At 39.0% G+C, this 24,049-nt stretch overlaps 1 protein-coding gene across 15 annotated transcripts in view; it reads right to left on the reverse strand.

The window, feature by feature from the left end:
- Nucleotides 1-896: 896 nt before the first annotated feature.
- EYA1 (EYA transcriptional coactivator and phosphatase 1) overlaps nt 897-24,049 on the reverse strand; it is a 166,551-nt gene continuing 143,398 nt past the window's right edge. For 14 of the 15 annotated variants that reach the window (XR_012649828.1, XR_012649824.1, XR_012649827.1 and 11 more), the window contains 6 exons: nt 14,648-14,706; nt 14,292-14,452; nt 13,968-14,082; nt 13,554-13,675; nt 11,540-11,639; nt 897-3,125 (listed from right to left, as the gene is read on the reverse strand). Coding sequence is in view for 1 of the 15 variants with exons in the window: in XM_075023440.1 (XP_074879541.1) it covers nt 3,045-3,125; nt 11,540-11,634; nt 13,554-13,675; nt 13,968-14,082; nt 14,292-14,452; nt 14,648-14,706 (633 nt within the window). In the remaining 14 variants the exon portion in view is untranslated. The remainder of the gene's footprint in view (nt 3,126-11,539; nt 11,640-13,553; nt 13,676-13,967; nt 14,083-14,291; nt 14,453-14,647; nt 14,707-24,049) is intronic. The other variant, XM_075023440.1, reaches the window with a different exon arrangement.

The raw sequence follows: 24,049 nt of genomic DNA on the forward strand, positions 1-24,049 counted from the left end.
GTGCTCACTAGCCGCCATTCAAGGCTCTCACTCATGGGCAGAGGAGCAAAGAGGGCTCTTCACCAGCCACTGAAAAAAATCATACATGGTTGATGGACACAGTTTCTCCTCCTGGCTGATCTTACTTTTCCCATCAGTGCAGCCATACTCACTCTTTGGTTCACTGACTTCTTTTCTGCAGTCTTTGGCCCAACAAATCCCTTCGTGCAGGGTGGCACATCAATACCAGGAGAAGCAGAGGATGTTTCTTGGGCAGGTTAGTCCAAAAGTCGTTAATTAGGATAAACTTGTGGAAGGCGAGATGTGGGTTTGGGCGTGCTCCTCCACCTCCTTAGAAGACAGACTCAGACCCACACCCTGCACCAATACTTCATGGGTCTACAATAAAGCATCTGCTATAAAATGGTGGTCACTACCACTCTTCCCCTGATTTAAAGGGTGGCCGTGCTCCGTGCTTGTAAAAGAGAAATACCAGTCCTGAAATCTGAGAGATGTTCAGGCCTGTAGATCCTTAGAGGATGGGAGACTTGCTGTAGCCCTGAGTGAGATGTCTGAATGATGGACTCATCCATTCAGCACATGGATTGCTTTGGATGACATTCAGAGACACCGCAGCGCCTAACGTTCAGGCATTTACTTCTATGAGTCACTTAGGCACACATTTCCAGGACACCATGCACCAAGTCCCTATTCTGCACTGACCTTCTCTAGCTCCTGCTGATAAGCAAAAAACCTGCTGTCCATCTAACAGAGCCTTTTGTAAACTAGATGCAAATATTTTTTTTATCCTATTTAACGTCTCAGCTGGGCACAAGCAAGTGAACAACTTCTGCCTTGGGACAGCAAAGAGATGGCAGATGTCTCCTTGATCCTGACCTAGAGGGCAGAAATATCATAGACTTGCATACAAGACAATTGTTTAATACGTTCACAAATCAATTTTATTAATTTAAAACAAAATTAATGAAGAAAAATTCTGTACACAGTTGTGGACACAACACACTTTTTGTACAATAAGGCCCAGATAAATTTTTTTTTCAGTCCGCGAGTGACTAAAAATTGAAAAGAGCCAAAAATAATAAAAAAAAAGACAACCAACCCCCCATCACTGTCTACTTTGCTTGAGGAAAAATAAAAGGCTAATTATAGTCTCAATTCTAAAAACTACCCACAATGTGCTTTATGTACGTATGCGAGTACTGCGTGAATTCCAGCACTCATACTGGGTAAAGTAAAGCACATGTGCAAGTCTTGGTAGGATAAAAACCTCTCTGTTGGTAATAAAGCAATCCACAAACATTGAATTCTAGCAGCAATATGATTCCTCCAATAGAGAAGGGTGTTGTTTTGTAGCTACATTGGTGCTTTGTAGCTTTGCAGGTAGCTGTTTCAAGGCTGGTGTTTTTAGCAAAAGAAAACAAGAAGAAAAGCTGGAGAATGAACCAACAAAGCCGAGGCTTCTTTCTAACGAGAGATTTAAATTGGGCAAAGGGATTTGGTACAATTCAAGCTGAAAAGTCAGACTAACAGTTTATCTGACCAAGTAGCTTATGGCCTTCAAGATTAGAAAAGTCACAAGTCACAGAAAGACACAGTCTAGGTTTGTCCTGTAAATGGGTATAGACAAAAGCAAATTTTAACTCCTTGGCGATAACTATTTCAGTATTTCCATTGCCGGCAATGGATGTTATATCTTAGGAAAATCTGACTCCTGGTGGAAGAGGATTAAAAAACTTAAAGGTATATGAGTATTCTTGATCAATTTCTCCAAAATATTCTCATTTCTAATTTCTAAAAATAACGATGATGATAGTTTCCTTCATTTTTGCATGAGACAAAAACTATTCAGGACCAAGATTCCAATTTAAGTCATGTCTTAAAATATATTTGTGTTCTTTCTCTATTTCTTTATGGAATGAATCTCTTAATTAATTTCTCAATACTCTAAAAAAGGGTTAATATGTTAACTTTAAAAGAGGAAACAGAAGACAGCAAAGCACTCCTCTTCAGTTGTGTTTTATCTGCATTTCCTTGGGGGGGGGGGGAAGAAATCAATCTTTTCATCATCAGAATAAGTGAGAGAAGATAAAGGTAGAGAAACAGCTGAGAAGAACAAAACCCAATTCCTATTGACACTTGACATCCATGCTTTTGGTCTTGACAAATTTATCTAAAAAAATCCATTATCTACATATTTATATCCAACGCATTGATAAGGCACTGCACAACAGTTTTGTGCACACGTGGCCTCACTCTTCACCAACAAGGCATTACTATCTTTCAATAGCATTTACCTTAACAATATGTAAAAGAATCATTCATTATTACAAATTTACACAAAAAATTCTTCCTGTACATGATTGTCTCAGTGATGTACCTATTAGTTTAAATTAGACATATTTTAAACTACTCTGTAATGTGCTAAAATCAAAAGTAGTTGCTGTACCATAAGGCAAAGGCTTATAATAGCCTTTAATCCTATTATACATATCCTCAGTTATATGATGTCAAAATATAGTCTGTTCATAAATAAGTAAAGATGTACAGAGTACCCTGGGTATGAGAAACCAAAAAGTAAACCTTCTTTACAAGAAAATTACTCCACTGGTATTTTGAAAAATCTCAGTCTTCATTGTGCAATCAAGTTTGCTGTGTTGAAGAAATGGTGTGTGTCACATTGAAGAGTCTAAAAACTACAAAGCATTTGCAGGTCCTTTTTTTTCTTCACAGGTATGAACCTTTTATTTCCTTTTTTTTTTTTTTTTCCTTCTCTATTTCTTTTTGGTAGCAAATACGGCAAAGATGAGTTGTTCAAACATTCGCATGGCTTATTTTCGTTGGACTCGCAGTACCAGAGTCAACAGCTGTTCTGAAGAAAAAGACATGCTCCTCCGTTTACTGAAAGGGCAAGGGTTAAGACCAATTGCAGCTGTACGTCAACATGTTGAAATCACAAAGTTCTGTAGTCCAATGCTGACACAAGACACAGGCATCCCATCCACGGGCAGAAGGAGGCTCTGAGGTTTCAAAGTGCTGCTGAGCTGCTACAAGTACTCCAGTTCCAAGGCATGGTGAAGGGCCATAAGGTCAGAGTGGCTCGAGATCCTCCAAAATGGCATAGCGTGCTGTGAACAGCACAGACAACATGTAAAAATAACCCCAAGCATTCTGGCATTTAGACCCACCCATTGTCTTTCGCAAGGATAAGGGAGCACTGCAAGGAGAGGAAAATTGCTCTTAAAACCTCGAACCCTTCACATTTATCTCTGGTTTCTCTGACCCACCCCCTCAGCATAAATTCTCAATAATAGCAAATCTATTTACCAACAGGAACAACAGCAAACATGTCAGGAGATCATAAGGAAGAGAGGGGTTTCTCATCTCTTTATAAGAAAAACAGAGTTCAGCATGTTGCAGAAGAAATATTATTTCTAGAAAAAAATTTAAGAAAAATAACCTATACATGAAGCATGTGGGTAGTTTGAGGAAGGGAACAGAACTTGATTGAAAAAAAACAAAAAATAAAGGGAAGTGAAAGTATTATTGACTATCAAAACATGTTTGTTCCTTGTGGAACTATCCCTGGCAGGTGAGTACATAGCCATGGTGATTCAGAATAGCTCATGTGTTGCTCACATCACTTTGAAAGGAATTTTATCCCAGTGGTTTGTATAACATTGCTCATTATTAGCACTGATCATAAAACATCTTTTCCATATGGGACAACTTTAAAATAAATACGTATTTTTTTCCTATTAGCTGTAATAAAATCTGTCTGGAGCACAAATACATTTGCAAAGAACCTGAATAAACCAAAACCACAAATACCAGGAAAAAGCACACATTACCTCACCCATAAAGGGTAAAAATCTGATTCAGAACTATCTTTATACTCTAAACCAGGGACTACAGCGTTAGGAAGGAACTTTTGCATAACTAAGAAAAAAGATTACCATCAGCTTTCATCAGAAAAATATTCTATAAATCCCATGGGAAAATAGTTTCAATTCAACAACATTCTGAAGGCTAACACGATCATGTTCACCTTTTCATTGGGTCAGCTTGTGTCCTGGCATCTTTAGGAGGCAAACCACAAGCAGTGTATGATCACAATAGCTTCTGAGTTCCCCAAGCATTTTATCTACAACTTCTCAGAGAGGCTTTCTTCATCCTCCTTCAGCATTCCTGAGTAAACTCCTATTTCTGCTGAAATCAGTGGCAAAACTCTATCTCTTCTGATTATCACTTCTACACTGATGTCCTTTTTTCATTCAGGTCTTCTCCTCAAATTTAAGTTAGAGAACAATTTTGAAAACAATATGAAACTCTCTGTTTCCAGCTGCATGTTTACTGTAAGCCCTGTAATTTTACCTTATACCTATCTCAGAAGGCAAACACCTTAGCACAGAGCCTATCATAAATTTGTCTTCAGAAGCTCAAGTAAACATCTGTATGTCAGTGTATAAATAATAATTGTTTTTATTAGAAGAATGCTGCTTCAATCCAGATAATTATGTGATAATGAATTGGGTTGAATTTATAGAATAAAGAAGAGATTTTTAAAAGAAACATAACCATGGAAGTAGCGGCAATAATCTTTGAAGTCAAATGGCTAACTGTTAAAGAACAATCAACTGTTGCTCTGGTGAGAGTCAGAGAAGATAATACTGAATTAATTAATATTAATAAGCAAGACTAAAGAGTTGTACATGATCAGCAAGGGAGCGCTGTAAGGCATCTGGAAAACACGCACCCCATGCAGGACAAGTGTTAGCAAGTAGAGTTGCAAAATTGGAGGGACTGCAGAGTGAAGGAGGCGGCGCTGAGCACCCGGTGGCCATGTTTCAGGGTTTTCACTTCAGAATAGCTCTAGTCTGCCATCATGGAAAAAGTGCCCATTAGCAGTTGGAGAGCAGTTGGTGAGCACCTGGACAATACATCGTCCTTTAGTTCTGTCCAAAAGATTCTGGCTGGTTTTGTTGTTTTGTTTTCTCCGCGCCCCCCCCCCCCCCCCCCCGCCCCGTGACCAGTCCAGGATGTTAATCAAAGCATAGTGAGGGGGAATGACTGGAAGGTCTGCTTCGATATGACACTCCTGGTCTGAATTAAAATGTAATATGGATGCATCAACAGATACCCACATTCAGAGTATGCCTAGCTTTTAGAGCAAATAAATTTCTTCAGGAAGAAAATAAAATGACCCAGAAGGAAGCACCATTGGAAGAGTTTCTGTTCTGCTTTCCTTAACTCTAGATTATTACAAAGCCTTGAGAAACAGCTGACTAAATATCTGCTTGAAGATAAATGCATGAGCAATAGCAGCTTATGAAGAGAACAAAACAAATAAACAAAATAATTCGGAGGCAATTGAGATGTTGTTGGAAAAAATGTTTATGATATTTCCAAAACACTTTTACAGATTAATCCTTTACTTCAGAAGGAAGTGTTAAACACTGACTACTGCACCTACTATTTCTACATCTTCAATCTAGACTTCCATTGTACCGTCTCTATGCTCCACAGCGACAGAAACTAGATGCAGTTAGCTCACTCAGTTACAACTCCATGTCCCAGTGTCTCCTCTGTTACATTATACAGATAGTCTATCCTCTGCGCTCTCAGGTCAGACACTGCTGCTTTCCAACTCATTTTTTTCCTAAAGATTCATTTCTCGCACCATGTTCAGAAAATGAACCAGCAAGAGCAAAACAAAATAAAAATTCCTCATCATGCTGTTCTCTGGACTCTCCAAAGGTTCTGTGCACCTATCTCTTATTTGGGCTGTGAGATCTTCCTGGCAGAATTTATAACATCCGATAGGGGTATTACATCAAGGACAAACGGGCACAGGTTTGTGCAGGTCCGTGCAGTGTTTGCCAGCCGACTGCACTGGGCGGGTGGTGCTCAGCAGTGCCGCCCTCCCTTTCTTGCAGGGCTGCAGCTTCCCTCTCCCCTCGGAAGCCCCCCTGCCAGGTGGGACCTACCTGCTCTCCCCACCAGCCTGCCATAGCTCCCCGCTTCTCTCAGTCAGCTTGGCACCAGCTCTGCCTCAACCACCGGGTGAGGGAGGTGTAAAGAGCATACCTAAGAAGTGGCGTGGCACGGAGTTTGGTGAGCACCCGCCTTTGCGCAGTGTCTCTGCAGAAGCCAAGAGTCAATGACATGGACACCCTCCAAGGTCATACAGCAAACTAATGAATAGGGAGGACTGTAGTAATAAATTCTTGGCTTCCAGCTCCCACTTCATGCAGCTCCAGCATTATATTGCTTCCCTAGTAACAACCTCAGCATCACAGAACATACACACACCAGGCAGCTAGGGCAGTTAAAGACCCTGATTGATTTAACAGAAGGTTTAGCTTCTGCTAAATCAAATCACAGCGATTCTTGCTAGATGCCCATATGCAATATCAAGTTTTGGATTACCCTCAGCTGTTTATGGTCAGATTTTAAACCAAAACTTTAAGTGGTCATTATTTTGGCTATACCTTTCTATTTCAAATTCACTTAAGCGTCCTCTGCTTTATTTATGTCTGTCTGTGAAAGGCGTATACCTCCATTTACTCCATGTAGTTACAGGAGTGACGTGTGGAATGATTCTGGAGAGTGCCGTGAAAACAAAGAGGTTGCGTAAACCTCAGATTTATAATTATTTTCAGTTCTCCTGCATATAGGTCAAAAGACCAGCAGCACACTCCCAAGAAATAAAGCACGCCAGGAACGCGGTGGCTGCACGGGGCTGGAATCTGCACTGTCTCTCTCTGCATGGCCGAACGCGGCCGATTCAGATCCCTATCAGTCTGACCCTACGGTACAGCCTTCATAGCTAAGAGGAGGGGAAGCAAACCCGATACAGATCTATATATACCTATAGGTATATGTTTGTGTATGTATATACAGTCTCACACACATATGTGTCCATATATACTCATGTGTGTTACCAGGGCATATACAGTAATTTTCACCTTATCTAAGACAACAAATGATTGTACAAAACTAAAACATTTAAAGTAACAAAATTAACATACAAAACCTTATACATTATTCCTGTATTAACATGCCCCATTTATCCACAACTATTCAGCCCTGTCAAAAGTGGTAACACACCCATGAAACAGAAGTACATTTTTTCTTACCAAATGACCAGGCAAGACTTTCTTTGTATATATATTTACTAAATATTGCCTTTAGAAAGCCTTCCCTTGCAACACTTAGCACACATCATGTACAACACATGCCTTCTATTCTGAGCACACTGAAAAACACTAATATCTCATTTGCTGCTGCGGCAGAATGGATGACAAATGCTAACTGCTAATAAATAGGCGGTGTAACTGGATGCATTAGTGTCTAATGAAACTATAAGAAAGCTTTTCTTAAAGCATATTGGAGGAATATGCATCTAGGCTTGTAGTAAAACAATGATTTTGTGTACTATTTCAATACCTTCCAAGTAAATATGAAACTTTTGTCTTTTAAAAAACATGAATTGTTTTGTAGATCACACCTGGTAATAAATACATTTATGAACTTTTTAATGATTTAATTTTGATGACATTTTGAAATGAAATATGGTGGCAAAAGTTTGAATTTTGTTTTGGTGTAAAAAGCATGAAAAGTCAAATTATTAATTTACTAAATCTAACAATTATAATATTATTAAATAACCCAAAATATTAAGGTCTTTTATTTCTGAAATAGAAGCAATATTACTTTTCAGCATGTATTTACTAGAAGAACAAAACTTCAACTATTTTATTCAACAACATGAAGTGTTTCTTTTAATACCTGTGCAAAACAAGCCTTTTTTTGACGGCAACACTGAAAAGCGCAGACTATCCTCCCTCCCTTAAATGAATACATATTTATAGAAAAACCTTACTCCTGAGAGTTGTGACGGATTTGAATAGAAAACTCATCAGTTTCTGTCATCTTTCACAGTATTTTTGTTGTGTTCCTGCCAGATTTGCTAAGCAGTCGTCTTTACTTCCTACCCCAAACCTGACCAGCACAGTGTGACTGTGAGCTTAAAAGCAGTGGCATATTGGATACCCATTTATATTCTATTTATTGCTCCACAAAGATTTATGATTTTTCCTCCCAATTTCCCTCCGAGGCAGCGTGACCATTTTGGAGACAAAGGGAGAAGCCGATTTGCCCAGGCTCTCCCCAATCACCTGATGTAAAATCCAGCTCCTCAGTGCAGAGAGCCTCCTCCTTTGTCTCCTCTCGCAAATTAGAAATCCTTTGGAGGATTCTCCTAAGTAGAAAAACTCAGGAGTTTTTTTTCTGCCTTACGAGTATTTCCTGACTGTGTCTCCAAAGGCAAAGGCAAAAGATGAGCTCAAACCAACCAAACCAAACCAAAACACAACTAAACAAAACAACACCGCCCCCCCCCCCCCGCAAACCCAAAACAAAACAAAGCAAGGCAAAACAAAATGCCGAGACAATGGAGTCTCTGGCAGAAAGCCCCAGAAGCTTATTCTGCAAAGACCTGTGTCACCACAGAGGCACTCAGATGCAGCGGCTCTGACCCAGATGGCACCCACACCGATGCCGGCAGCCGTCCCGAGGACCACTCAGCTCTCACGCCAAACGGTTTCTCTCTCCCCTCCTCTCCCTCTTTTCCTGGGGAAGCTGATCCAAAGGTAGCAACCTCCGTGTGAACCCTGTCATTACAGCCAAGCTGGCTGGTTGCTGAACTGATCCAGAAGGGTACGATTATTCCTCAGTCTGCAACGCAAACGTCCCGAGAATTTTAATTGTCTTATAAAATATTTTGCTGGAAGTGACAGCTAAACAAAGGTGTTGATACCATGGCTTGTCCCGTGCTACGTGAAATGTAAGAGCGTGAGTTTCCTCAGTGTATTGTATTTATTTTCATCAATCAAAAGAGGCATTTTATGAAAAAACAGTCCATCCTAAAAATGTTTCTTTAAAGAGCAAAGATCTTTTAAATGGTTTTTAAAAGTTTATATTATTGAATTTTTACAATAATGACAATAATAAAAAGATATTAAATGTGTCCTATTGTTGTATTGACTCAGGATTTTCCGTGAATGAAGGACATAAATGAAAATCTTGTTTTATGATGAAGCGATCAATAAAATTTTGGTAAATTATTTCTAACAACAAACTTTAACTTTCTTACCTCCTAAGCTGGAAGTGCAAGTGCAGCTCTTTTCACTACATGAACACAGAATAAAAAAATCTTTCAAATTAAATAGGTTTGAATTTATATGCTCACTTAAAAATACTCATTATAGTTTATATGTAATCAATGAAATGCTATTTAAAAAAGGGTGTACTGTTTACGCTCTAATTAGTGTAAAGAAACGTACATATACTAAAGGGCTTCACCACAGGCCAAACCCATTCAGCAATGTGCTGTGCAAAGGGATAACACAAAAGCTGTCCCTGCCCTGAGAATATCGCAAAACCCAACGTGCTGGTGGGAAGGAAGGCAGGAAGGAACCAGCTAGCAAGGTTCAGGAGATAAGCAAGGCAATGGGGTACATCATGGGACAGTTAATGCCACTTTGGATTGATGGGCTTTGGGTGTTTTTGCGGGGGTAAATCTCCTGTTTTGTTTGCACGCTCTCCAGAGAAGGTCCAGGTTTTTACTGTTTTCTAATACAGCGATACCGTTTGTTCCTTAGACAGGGCATGCATCTTTAAAGTGAAGCACAGTATACACTAGGGTGCCTTCCCATGCTCACTCCTCCTAATAACCCTAAAACCAACGTGAGGAGCAGATAACCAAAAAGGCATCATCTGAGTTGGGAGCAGCTCCTCGTACTGCAAGGCACTGTGTGGTTATTGCTCTTGCAGGATGCGAGGGCCAAAACGTAAGTGGGAAATCCTACTTTCACAGTGTGAAATGGTGACTTCTTTTTTGGTGGAGTAAGAAGCAGGACAAGAATCACAGAAGCATTTTCCTTAATCAGATTAATAGTTTCTGCAGAAAGGCAGGGCTGCTGGTCTACTTATTGACTTCTCTGGCATTGCTGCAGCAGATAATTTAATCCAGAGCATCTAACATGCTTTGAATCTGAAAATTCCTTCCACCGAGAAAGAATACACAGAAGTAATGGCACAAAGAAACTTTCTATACTGCTACTCCTCTTAGTGACTGGAAAGGCTTTTTCTTATGCTTTTCTGAATCGTGTTTCCTGTTGAAAAAGGCACTGAATTAGATAATGTTACCGAAAAGACTACTCCTGCCATTATCATATACAACACGATTTCAGCGAGCAACAGAAAAGGAACAAAGAGAAGTATTTTTTTTCCCCCCCGATCTTAAATGCAGCTTTTAAAATGTAATCATTTACAGCGGGAAAACATTTCTCCGCAAAGATGAAAGGCATTTCTGAAGGAGAAAGGAGCAAACTGTTCCCGTCAGTCCGCCAAAGGGATATATGAAACTGAGACTCTGCGAAGTGCCGGGACAAGCTGGGAACCTACCCGCAACGCTTCGGGGGGACAAAACCCGGATCTCATGAAGCAAAACCAGTCAATGGTTGTTAAAACACCATGTGGACTAATTAGTTTCACTTCTCCAATTTAGAAAGTTACAGTGGAAACAGATATAGAAGTACCACAGAGAGTTTCATGGTAAAAAAGCAGCTGTGTAAAAGCAATTTACCTGTAATTTAGAAAGTTACAGTGGAAACAGATATAGAAGTACCACAGAGAGTTTCATGGTAAAAAAGCAGCTGTGTAAAAGCAATTTACCTGTAAAAGGAAGCAAGAACAGAAATGCCCATTTTCCTACTCTTTCTCCTATTGTTCCAATAGCCAATATTACGCCTCATTCCTCCAAGTGAAGAGCCTGTATCTGCTGTACTTGGGTAGAACACCAAGACTAGGAATACTGCCTATTATTTCTCAGTGGGAAGTGTTGCTTTTTACGGAGCTTACTCCACACTGGGAAAAAAAAAATATAAATTCTTCCCTTCTTCCCAGGGGAAAGCAAAAAATAATAAAGACACGGTCAAATACTATCCTCTGCTCAGTTAACTGAGGTTATGAGTGCAGGACACCCACAAGTAGTTACCCGAATGCAGAATCCGAATTATGGACTCACAAGGAAACTGAAATTTATGTACAACTACTCCACTCCTACATACTTTTTCAAGGTGTGACATATACGTATTTCATATAGTCAAATAGCACACTGCCTTTGATCAGCAAGAATCTCCATTTTTTGCTTATATTCATAACATCCTATGTGGTATTTTGGGACGCCAATGAAAACAGAACTATTAGTTCTTGGCACAAAAGCAGTGGTCCATTTTCTGGCTCCTTTTTGAAATACATCAAACATACATAGCTAGCTTAATGTGTCTTTTGGAGAACAGCAGGGCACATCATTATCTACAGTTTTATGCAGCTTTCTACTAGATATGGTCAAAACATATTTCATAAAGCACAGACACATAAATCCAAATCTCAATGCATGCTGTCCCATGTTGAAGAAAAGACAATTTTGCTTTCAGATTCTTGAAATCAACCCGCACTGAAAAAGGGCCATTACCTTTTTTGCACCTTGTTCTTCTTCGACACCATCCCCTATAACAACATATACTACTTTTCTTCCAAATCTTTGAATTATTCGCTCAAACAACTTTCCTTTCCTGAAAGAAAAAGATCAGACTATTCAGGAAGACCCTCTCCCCGCAGGATGGCATATCAAGGCTGACTGCAGCTTTACTCCCACCACAGCAGCTGACAGGCAACCTTAAAATCTGCTCCATGAGGTCCTTTAGTACTCACGCCATGGTAGACATAGCATACTAGAGGTCTGCAATATCACCTTTTTTGTCTCCTTCCCTAATCTGAGACAGTTTTCGGGTGGAATTTCCCTACCAGGAGAATTCTCTACTGGCTCTTTATGGCCAGTATCCTGAACTGAGCAAATTGATTGAATCTGAGTTGAAATTCTAGCTTTTCTCCACAACCTGTGACAAGATTAATCACAGCTCCTGAAACAGTAGTATCCTGACTTAGAAGGTCACCCAAAAGATTTAGATTTTAAAAGCCTGTAATCCAATACATGGGCAAGGTTCTTGATCCTGCACTGGGATCCATTAATGTGGCTCATTACTTCACTGCACAGACCTAGAGAAATGATCCCAGTGCTCCAGTCCTACATGCAGGTACCAATACTGGGAAGCTTCAGGTACTGGTACTGGGAAGCCAGAAAGTAAGTAAATGCTTATAGTTGAGTTTTCACAAATGCTGCTATTCTGAAAGATCACTTCAATCTGGTCATGGTACATGCTTACCTGTGTGTCTACAGCAGCTGATGGGAAAAATTGTGCTTTTCATAATAGTTATTTCAGCTACAGAACAATACCAGTGTAAAAACACATAGGCTGGAAATTAAGAAAAGGTTTCTAGCCTTAGAGAAGCTATACTACTCAATGATACCCTTTAACAGTAGCACCAGCCGTAAGAAACCTCCAACACTAACTAGGTTGAAAAAGTGCTTGAAAATTATGAAACGTGTCATGTTACAAAAATTTTATGCTTTCCTGCGACAGTCAGTGACTGAATGCAGTTTTCCAAAAACACCCTTCTGTCCTGTGCACGTGAAGTCACAAGTGAATATTTATTAAAATATGTTTTTATTAAATTGTGTATTTAAAGTATTATAATTCAAAGTTTTAATTTACTTTAAAGTTTTGACAGATGGCACTGTAACATTTCTATCCAGGCAACAGTTTTAAATCTTTTATGGTAATGCTTTCAAATTTCTACATAAAACTCTCAACCAAGTTTTTTTTTAAAAAAACAAAACCAAACAAAAATAACCCACCATTTTTTCTTGGCCATTTGAGCTTCCTGTATTATAGATACTTAAGAACACATGAAAAATGTTTTCATGTAGCCCACAATTTTGAGGGAATCTGAGACAGAACAGATATGTCATAATCACGTTAAAAACTACAAGCACCATTGCCATCTGGTCCTATGTACTTCTACATACTCAGAATAACATCTTTTATATTGAACCAGAAAACAGAAATAAACATTTGCCCGGCTGAAGCTTATTACAGTCAGTATGAATGAACTTAAATAATTACATTCTGCAGCAAAACATTCTTGCTTCTGGTAAAATGTTTACTAAAATTTGCTCCAGAGCCCATGAAAACAAATGGAGCCAGGGCTTACCTTTACAGAATTTCTTCTGCTAATCTGGGGAGACTTCAGCATTCTATACTTATAGCATATTAAAAAGCCTTCTCAACTGCTACATAGCCCCACAGTTTTGAGAAACTGTGACAAAAAAAGCAATTATGTTTCCTCCTAACAGAGGCTTCATCAGTGTTAAGAGAGCTATATGAAGCTTTCTGTGTTGGATCATGACAAACATTTGAAAAGCACTTTTAGGATGCTTTAGCATGAAAAGTGTTTCATGAGATCAGGTATTACTAATCTCTACATTTGCTACAGTGAATGCATGTCAGAAATAAATATAGACTACAATATCTATTCATTTAGAATTGCAGCTTCAAATGTATCACAACATTACAAAAATAGCTCACCTATTTTAGTTGCACTGTAAATATTCTCTATGGGAAATACAACCCCTAGTCCATACAACAAGACTTTTGCCAGAGCTGGAATTAGCTGAGTAGTTGTCACGAGAATGTTCACACAGTTTGTCCTACGGAAGAGAAAACACAAACATCCTTTTTTAACAAAGCAAAACAGAACAAAACAAGGAAAAGTTTATCCTTCCATCAGAACCCCTGACTATTATTATTGCCACTTAAAAAGAAAGTTATTTTTTTTCACCTTACAGGAGAGCAAGGTAGATTGGCACGGTCAGACCAGAACAAGGAATGAGAAGAAGGTCCTCCAGGTTCAGCATTTTGCCCACCAGACCAGGTAGCCTCATCTAGATCACCAGCAGACATCCTAGAGTCTCCTAACTACTCCATACTCTTTGTACTCACCTCGAATGAATAAGGGTGAGTGCTTTCAGTGCAAGTGTTAACCAAGAATCCGTCAAAGCTTCAATTTCTGCTCTTAGTTGTAACCAAGCCTCTCTTTTTGCTGGACCAAGAAGACCTGTGGAGTAGAAAAGGGCATGTCTGCACCAAAATTAAGTAACGTTCTGTCATTTTCTTTTGCTTTCATTAGCTCAGAGGCAATTTTCCACACACCGCAAACTAAACAGCTCACTAAATGCGACCATGTTAAAAAAGGAACAGAAACCAAAAGTTCTTCCCTTTTACTACTTCTAATCTATATTTGTTAGATACTCCAGAGACACTTGCCTCCGACGTTATTTTTGTAGGTATTATATATTTCTTTTACTCGTCTGTAGCGGAAAGCCAATTTTCGCATCCAGTCCACTCCTCCGCGCACCCCTGTCGCGAGGCACAAATTCGCACTGGTGGCAGCTGCGGGAAAGCCATCTGTTCCGAAGTTATAGGTGCTAGTCAGAGATAAGAAAACCCCAGATTAACAAAAGGCAACAGGCTACATTTACCACCAGCTACTCACTTTGCTGGGTTGCAAAGTCTAAGACAGCTAAAAAGAGAGCGGGCTACTGTAAGCGTTACAGCAGTTCATCGCTTTCCCAGGAAGGAACTTGCAAAGCAACGTCTTATCTTGTTCAGTTCTCTTGTACCTTAAATCTTGACCGTTGTCGTCTGAAGACACGTCATCAATGTGAACCTGGTCGCATTCCTAAGGCGACAGAAAGACTTCATAATTTTCTTGATCTTGCAAATCTCAAAAATAAAGCTATAAAAAACTATGAACAATCTACTCATCAGGGATATTTTTAATTGTGGAAATCAGTAGATGGCAGTCTTGTTAAAACAACTATTTTACCTACTCCTTGTGCTCATTTCTTAGAATAAATGCACACTATCATTAGCTACTACTGTTAAAGGACTTTCCAAAAACACATTTTTGTGTTTAGAAAGGAAAGTGGTTAAAAACAATTAGCATATGTGTTCCATAAACGTTCTTGTAGCCTTTCAGGTACCTTAAAACATCATGCTGCTCAAAGCTGATTCAGTCAGTGCATAAGTGTAACTGAAACCAGACATTTTGGTAAATGTAACATATTAGAAAAATTAAACCTGATGCTAACCGCCAATGAAATTATGACCTCTGATTGCTGTTGAGCCACACACCAACACAGCCTGAGGCCAGTGTTTCAGAAGAGTGCAGACGAAAAATCTGTTCCTAGTTTGCCATTCATTTGAGAGTTGTGAGCTTCCTTCTCTCTCTTTGGTCTTAGTGCATGAAAGCAGCATGCAAAGATGAAGAAAATCTGAACAGAAATAGCCAAATCAAACCATCTTTTTCAGCAACTTGTATGCAGACTAACACAGCACATTCATAATTAGCTTTGTCCATCACTAAATTAAAAATTGTAATGCATATTGTTTATCCACCAAAAAAACATTAGAACATTACTATTAACAATATAACTTTTGGCAGGAAGACAAATAAACCTCTGGCACTCTAGATCAATCTCAAGTCAATGCTTGAAACAATAACAGATTTCAATTATTTTAATAATTTCCTCTTCTCTTTCTTAATGTGAAGTCCTGTAACAAACGATCTATTTTAAATGTGAAAATATTGCAATCCTTTATTTTTGTGTTACTGCTTTCCTCTGAACAAATTTTTCTCTCTCCATGGATTTGTGAGGAAGGGAGGGAAGATAGAAGTGGAAAGAAACTCAAACCAGCTGTTCCCTAACAGAATTAAAATCATGACCCTCAACCCTTTTTCTGAAACATCTATTTTCCAGCCAACCCTCTCCCAGCAAGCAGCAAACTCCAAGGAGGAAAAGACTTTGACCCTGTAACCTTCTCCTCCTCTCCTGAGGTCAACAACCTCAGATAAGAAAAAAGCTGAAGAAGTCTATCTGGCCTCACATGATGGCTGTGGATTCTAGATTTTTAAAAACATAGGTCTATGAAAAATACCTCAGAAACTTTTCAAAAGCTTTGAAGAACAAGGTGTGGTCTTTTGCACTTGTACAACATGCATTTATTCTTACTGTAATACATACCCTTTTGTATTTTATGCAAAGGTAGCTTGTGCTAGAGAGAGAGGTAAGAGCAACAACAAGCACAGGAAAGACAATACTACATTTGCTCATATTTAACCACCATACAGTGAATTCCCTCCTCAGGCAGACAAAATGTTTTAGATGTACAGACACAACTGAAACCACAAGTGTGAACGTATGCTGCTAGGCTTTGAAAATCAACTTGGCTAAAAAAAAAAAAAAGGCAGAAGCTTCTTCAGCAAGTTATCAAATTCAGAGAAATTAAGGTTTTTTGTTTAAAACTGAAAGGAACTGTCCATCCAAATGCCTACGAAGTTAACGATTCAAATGTGAACTGAGTGTAAGCTGATGAAGGGACACCCTCCCAAGTCTGTATGTTTCCCATTTTAGCTTCTCTTCCACTGCTCAGTGACTTCTCAAAGTCTCCATGGATACAAAACTTAAGCTTGAGTTGTCAATGTAGCAGTGAAAATTATCATCAAGTCAATAGCCTCCCCTCCCAGCTTGGAAACTATGAATGACAACTGGAACACGCTGCTGAAGAAGAGGATTCAAAATAGAAATCTGGGAAAAAGAAACTGTTTTTTTAATAACCACAAAACTAAAGGAAGGAGTAGAAGCTCATCTTCTCACAGGAGCAGTTGAAAAAAGGATTGACTTCATCAAACATCCAAATTCAACTCTCTCAGGCAAAAGATAGAGGCACGAGGGATGACACCTCTACATCTTAGATCCCACAGTTAGAGAGGACGTGGGGACTTGAAACTTTAATTTACAGTGCAAGGTCTTCAGACCATCACAAGCCCTGGGACATCACAGCCATTCTCCCCTTTGGTCTAACCACCTGCTTCATAGGTAGAAACTGAGAAATGAAATGATACATTAGAAATAGAAATCACGGTACTGAAAGAAAAGGGGATTTTGGAGGGAAAAACCCAGAAAAGAAATATAAAATTGGTGGGGTAAAGGTAGCGAAACTGTGTCAAGAAAGCAAGCAAAGTGAAGAAAAGGTCATGAACATCAGAAATTTCAGGTGAAATACTCAATATAATGGTGAGGGATAGTGTCCTCTTTTGTCAGGAATAAAAGAAGAAAAAAGTCAAGTCAGGAAGGGAATGAAGCAAAATTAAAGTGCAAGAGATACATGTTATAATTTGGAAAGGATTAAAGACCAATGTGATTGACACTACATTACAACTAAAGGAAGGTCACAAACAGTGCACGACTGTTTTGTTCCTCCTGAGTGGCAGGACATGGCTTTGAGGCTAAATGTGAGCTTTGAGTGCCTGGTATTTTTTCACGCTGTCTAGCTGACTCGGACTTTGAGCTAATGAGTGATGGGTGCATTTTTCAACCCCTGAACATGGGAAGGAAAAACACTCATTTAGCAATTGCTCTTTTAGCAGTAAAGTTATTTAGGAATACCTCTTCAAAGAAGCCAATTACCTGCCCACCATTAATTGATCTGGTCCAACCTTCCTTCAGAACACCTTGTATGTGTTTTCACCTGCTTGCTTTGTGTGGAGCATTTTGTTCATTAGCAAAGACTACCTGAGACACTGTTCAGTCTCCTGATTAGTTATAAGCAACCACCCACACATTTAACATTTTAAAATAGCAGTTTACTCAATATGCACCATAATCAGGGTTATGCTAAAATGAAGTTTGACACTGACCAACAAATAAAGTATGCACTTCCAACCAGTACATTTTTGCAAAGATGTATTTTAATAAAAATACAAAGACTCATAAAATCTTCAAGTACTTCCCCAAAAAGCTTCTGTGATGGGAGCCAACTTACAGCTAAACAGCCACATAGAAAAAAAAAATACTGGTTTGTTGGTAGGCTTACCACTTCAAACTTTTATAGATGTATCTGACACTTTTGTAAAATTTTCACAGGAAATACAGTACTCGTATTCTCCCCCTTAGTTCTCTGGCAAAGTGGTATCTGAAATTAATATTGAAAGTCCCTGTAGAAACCCTATAAATACATGTTATTTATGCAGATGTATTTTATTATGATAGAATCAGTTTAGCAGTCAGCTCCAAAGCAGAACGTTAAAATTGTTGGATTCTCTTTTCAAACAGGCTGAATTGGCAAGTAAGGAGCAAAATATCCTGTGGCTTATGTATAAAGATTATGCAGCAAGCTGTGTTTTGCTCCTAAAGGTGTTGACCTCGCAACTTCAGTGTATCCAGTTTGAAATCTTCATGAGGGACTACAAGTGATGACATGTTTGCACTGAAGGTTTGGATTTCAGTCAGACAGGCTGAGATGCAGCTCTGCACATTGGGATCAATCCCTGGAAAGCAAAATGCACTTGGTATAGTTCAGGGATAATACTTTCAGAAGGGCAAAGCATCTTAGGCATCTAAACCCTATTCTCACATAGGTCTTCTAAATTGCACTGATTTTAATGCAACCTTTGCCAAAGTGCTTAATTCACATTTGAAAATGAGATCTGGGCTACTAAAAAATGCAGAAACTTTAAAAGACCTTACTCATGATGCTTCATGCATGTTCTGTGCATGAAGGGCAGGCACAGGATAGGGCAGGTATTAGCAAAGGGTAACTTAGTCTGGGGAAGCGATGCTGCCCTGATTCAGATCTCTGCTGCAGATCCCTTGCAGCTGTGGCCAGCAATCATAAGGCAAGGTGGTCAGACCCGTGGAGCAGTTGCTTTTTCTTGGTTGGTTTTCTGTGTGACCAGCACACTAGCTTGACGGCCGCTGTGGGAAATGGCAGGAGTGGGGCTGGGTGGTGGGAGCGGGACTGGTGCTCCTGGCAGCAGCCTGGCAGCTGCCCAAGGCAGCACCCTCAGAGCTACGTCAAATAAGTGCCATCTGGAAGCTGGGGAGGTTTGTTCAAGAGGCTTCATGGAGAAATACATTTTAAGAAAGAATTTGAGGCAGAGAGAAAATTCATATTCTGCAAAGGGAGAGAGCAGGGCTTTTTAGTTCAGGAACGGCAGCACAAAAGACAGCAAGCTGTGAAATGCAGGAGGACTTAAAAGCCTTTAGGAGGGAGACCCCAGCAAAAGCTATTGCCAAGGGAGAAAGGAAACACTTCTTATATACCTTTAAAGTGCAATAGGGATGAGGGAGGACACTAGACAGGTGATATAAAACATCGGTAACATGCTCAAAGTATGTTGTTAGCGGTGGTATTGGGGGTTGTCTGTGGACTTACCAATTAGCCTAAGGGAAAATGAGAGTGTCAGCATGTGCAATTTAGCAAATCTACCTATAGTAGTTTAAGAAGTCCATGCTGTCCTTTGCTGTTCGCTCACACAGCTGGCTTGCATGGATCCATGTGTTTGTGTCCCTCAGACCTTTTAGTGCCACGGTTGGTAGCTTAGCTTGAAACAAATCTCCCGCAGCAGCTCAGTTAAACCAACAGATGTTGGACGGAGTAACTGACTTGTTTCTACATTTCCTTCCATCAGCTCGGCTTTGGGGCTTGAAGCAGCAGCAGATACATGCTTGCAGGAGCTCTGTAAAACTGCTGCAATCATTTGCTAAGTGAAAATACGTCTCCAGCGAAATGCAGTAAACCAAAGAAAAACAACAATCAGAAATGAATGACTAGATGCGTCTAGCCTAAGACTTGCACATGGAAAGCTTGTCTTCTCCCTCCTCCATTCCCAAAGCATTTGCTAACTCCTTCCTGCTAACTTTTCCTCCTCTTTTCTGTTTTTCTATGATGAGCCAAAGACTCCCAGAGATGCTTCACAGTCATCATTCACAGCTCTTAAAATGCCTGGACCTATGCAGTCTTCTGGAATCATTCCTTTAAACTAACTTAGGAACTTTATAAAGATTCATATGCAAAGCATTAAGTTATGGCAGAAATGTTCTGCAAATATTTATATTACTTTGCTCCTTCACTACCACCCGTCAAGTTGTGCACTTCTGCCATAATTACGTAAAATATGCCTCACTACTCAATTTACTGTAGGAAAATTATTAATAATAATAATAAAAAAAAAGAGATTAAGGCTGTTACAAGAGTTCCTCTTACCTGTGCCAATACTAGTGCAGTGATGTAATGGCTAGCATGCTGATCCTCTATATTTCTGTGTTACAAAACTAACAAAAATAAATCTAATAATTCTGCTGTCTTTGAATAAACACTGAGTGCAAGATAACTCTGGAGAAGTTTGCATATTATGAAAAGAAATAACATGAATAATATTATGAACATAACCTCAGAGGATGCCAAAGTATTACAGTCCCAAATCTGCTGATTATAGCTAAACTACATTTCCACATTTGGTTAATCTTCTTAATTTACCGTGAGAAAACTAACACCACCCTGTCAACTAATTGTTTCAATACCTTAGTCTGCAAAGTCAAATGAGAGAGGGAAAAAAACCCCAACCCAACAACCACCCTTCAGAACAAGCTATTTTCATTTTGCCTTTACATCAGCATGCCCATTGAGACAGCTTGGAAGCTGGCCAACTCGCAGGAAATGATTGCTGGGATTCTCTGTTCCTCTCATATCTGTCATTACGCAATTATATCCACTGCTTCATTTTCCCTACTGAACAGTAGAGAAATTTGGTCATGTACATGTGAGAACAGATCTGGCAAAACAAGTTAAAGCTGCAATCCTTTATAAATGTGATGTAGCTGAAAAAAACTTAATTAAAAAAAAAAATCCTCTAGTGTACACTGCTGTGTTTTTTATGCAGCTTTTACGACAGCACTATCTCTGTTTATGTCTTTTCCAGAAATAAGGTATATACTGTTTAAGATATTTACCCTTTCAGATTATTATCTGTTCCACAAAGACTCATCACTTCCATAATTCACCACAATGTGCTTCTTTGGGAAACAGGCTTACAGATTGTCAGTGAATGTTTTTCCAAGCGACAGTTGCATATTCCAAATTGCATATAGTTTGTGAATGACCATTTTTTATTATAAATCTCTTTGTTTCTACATCTTTTTACTTATAGCTGTGATTATCTTCCGCAAAATAAAAAGCAGATTGCTTCAACTAGTCTCTGTTCTAATTTAGAAAAATAACATGCAAGGATCCCAACATTATTTAACAATAGTCATTAAACCTGATGAGTAAATCTCTGTTTTTTACCTGACTAGAAGGATAGCAAAATCTCTAGTATGCATGCAGGTTAGAAAATCGACATTACATAGAACAACAGCACACCTATATCCTCTGTGGGTACATATATATATATATATATATATATATATGTATGGCCTCTGCCAAATGTTCCTCTACTGTACTTCTGTACTTGCTAAATATACAAAAACCTCTGCATTTCCTTTCAAGCTGAGGCAATAAAGGCCGAAGTGCTGAACTTTCTAACCCATCATCGCAGAGTGCCTGTTAACATACAGCGCAAATCCATGTGAAAAAGCAGAGACTACAGTTCGCAGGTTCTCAGCACTGGCACTCAATTGGCAGGACCTGTCATCTCTGTCTAGCCTGCACTTTGTGACCCTAACATTTTCTCTTCTTTCCCACCACAATTATTCAGCGCTGAAGAAAAAAGGTGCAGATTACCTGTGGGTCAGGCACAGGATATGAACAACAAAGAGAGTTCTTGAAATCCACTTCATTCTGTCTGACAATTTGTGGATGAACAGTCAAGGAATTAAGTCAGGCTGTGAAGGTTTTCAAAACACTCCCGTTTTAAACTTAAGACTATAAAGAGAAGCTTATAGTGTAAAAAAAAAAAAAAAAAAAAAAAAGCAAAACTACAACAAAAACCCAAACCCCACCTTTTACCATTAAAATAGCACATCAAAACAAAAAAATAAATTTAAGGTTATTAGCTATATAAACTATTAGCTTTTATAAACACTGAAGACTAAGAACTGAAATTATTTAACAAACTCATTTTCATATCCACTGGCCTAGGAGTGCTCTCCTGCACTGAACACGTAACCCTTTTAGAACACACAATGGATGCCATTCTTTTCTCATAGAAAAAGTGATTAAAATCCTGTTTTGCTTGCTCACACGAACAAGTGCATTTGTATTAAATATGATACTCCTAAAGTAAACGGTGTTTGTTCCAAAATAAATACAGATCTTATTCTGCAACTTGTGTTTATTGAAGTAGCTACACTAAAATCAAGGTTTACATTTTCATCTCAGCTGCACCTTGTAACTGGAAGAATCCAATTTAAAATAAAACATGACCTAAAGAAGTATCTATATAGCAACTGTAACATGCGAGTTCCATTCCCATAGCAAACGAAAACTCTATTTTGCTAGTTTTCTTTACTTCATAACTGTCATGAAGCAAGTATTTCAAGAACTGATGGTGTCTCTGTATATATTAGTCGATACATTGAAATCTTTCTATTGAAAAGACCAAAATGTAAAATCATACCTCTAGCAGGGGGTCAGCAGAGCTCAGGACAATCACAGTAAGTGTAGTCCTCCAAACCCCAGATCTTTCTTGCTTGCTTTAGGGTGTAGATTTGTTGTTCGGGTTCCAGTTCAGAGATATTCCCTATCGTTCCGAATACGCTCATTACATTCCAGTTGTTCAGACAAGCTAAAACATAAAACTATTCTATTTCTGTAATGTATGATCTTATTCAGGGAAGTGTTTTAGAGTGCCTCTCTAATAATCAATTCTTGCTACAACTTTGACAAAATAATTTGTTATTTTATTTCTGTATATTTTGCAGGAAAAGAGAAGGGAAGAGGAGGGTGTCAGAGAAAGAATTTTACCCATAGATAGAAATGGCTAAATACAACTCAAGTTTATCTGTTTAAAGAGTCTGTGTCACTCCTGGAAAGGACAGTGTTAAGTTCAAAATGTCAAATTCACTTTATTTTAAAAGTTCAGCACTTCACATTGTAAATACCTTCTTTACGACATGATTCATGTTATCTGCGGACATATACTTTTGTAAAAAAAAGGATTCTATGACTAATGAAAGCCAGTGAAAATAAAATATGAATGTGTTTAAAAAAGTAACAAAAGCCATGAACCTGGTCAGCATGTCATTAATTATTCCCAAAAGTACTAACTTGAAAGTATACTTTTAGGAACATAGACATTTTATTGAAACTACATACTAAAGGTTGTTCAAATATATTTAAATTTTAAACAATTTCAAAATTAAACTTATGAAAAGAATGATTTTTCCACAAAAGCTTGAAAACAATGTCTCATATCTCAGGAAATGAGAGGTTCACATGGAAATTTTCACAAGAAGACGTAAGCGCTCTCCTTCAGTCCCGTGTGACCAATTCATTTAAATTTGCTCTGCCTCGGTGCTGTTGATGATCTCCTAAATGCATGTGTTTAAATGAAAGCTACAATGCTTTCAGCTAGCAAGTCTCCCATCCTTGTAATTACCTGCTAACGGGACAAAGACTGGGATTAAAATTCTCCTTGCTAACCTTGCCATACAGACAGCTAAATCTTTGGCTGCTATGGGTAGCCTGAAGAACTTTGCGCAACACTGCATTTTTCTCCTTACTTTTCTTTCCCCCGCCGATGTTGTGGGGCAGGTGTTGACCCCTATGCCGCTGCCCAGAGGCAGAAGCAGGGAGTGAGCTGGGGCACTGCTGCCTTGCCCAGCTGGAGCAGAGGACAACTACTTGCTTCACCAGAGCTCTCAAAATGCCAGCTGGATAGGCAGGAGCTTTTGTGCCACCTTACAGCCTTACATTTAGAGAAAGGGAGAAGCAACAGGAAGGTAAATACAGTGCTAAAGTGATGCCACGAGCTTGGTAGGCTCCCGTGTATTTCAGCTGAGCTGTACATGTGCAAACACCACTCCATCTGATTTTCTTGAGAAAGGAAGTCATACAGGCTCTATTTTCAGTGGCACCTAGTATGAAGGTGCTCATCACTGGACACATGAAAGGAAAGAACTTACATAGTTATTAAGTTGCACAAGCCTATAGGAATGATCTCTCAAGTAAGCTAAGGAGGCATTTGTTTTTCTTCATAACTCTAACACTCATGCACCACAGCAGCACATGCCACAACAGCC

This window comes from Buteo buteo, chromosome 3, assembly GCF_964188355.1.
Source record: "Buteo buteo chromosome 3, bButBut1.hap1.1, whole genome shotgun sequence".
NCBI classification, from domain to species: domain Eukaryota; kingdom Metazoa; phylum Chordata; class Aves; order Accipitriformes; family Accipitridae; genus Buteo; species Buteo buteo.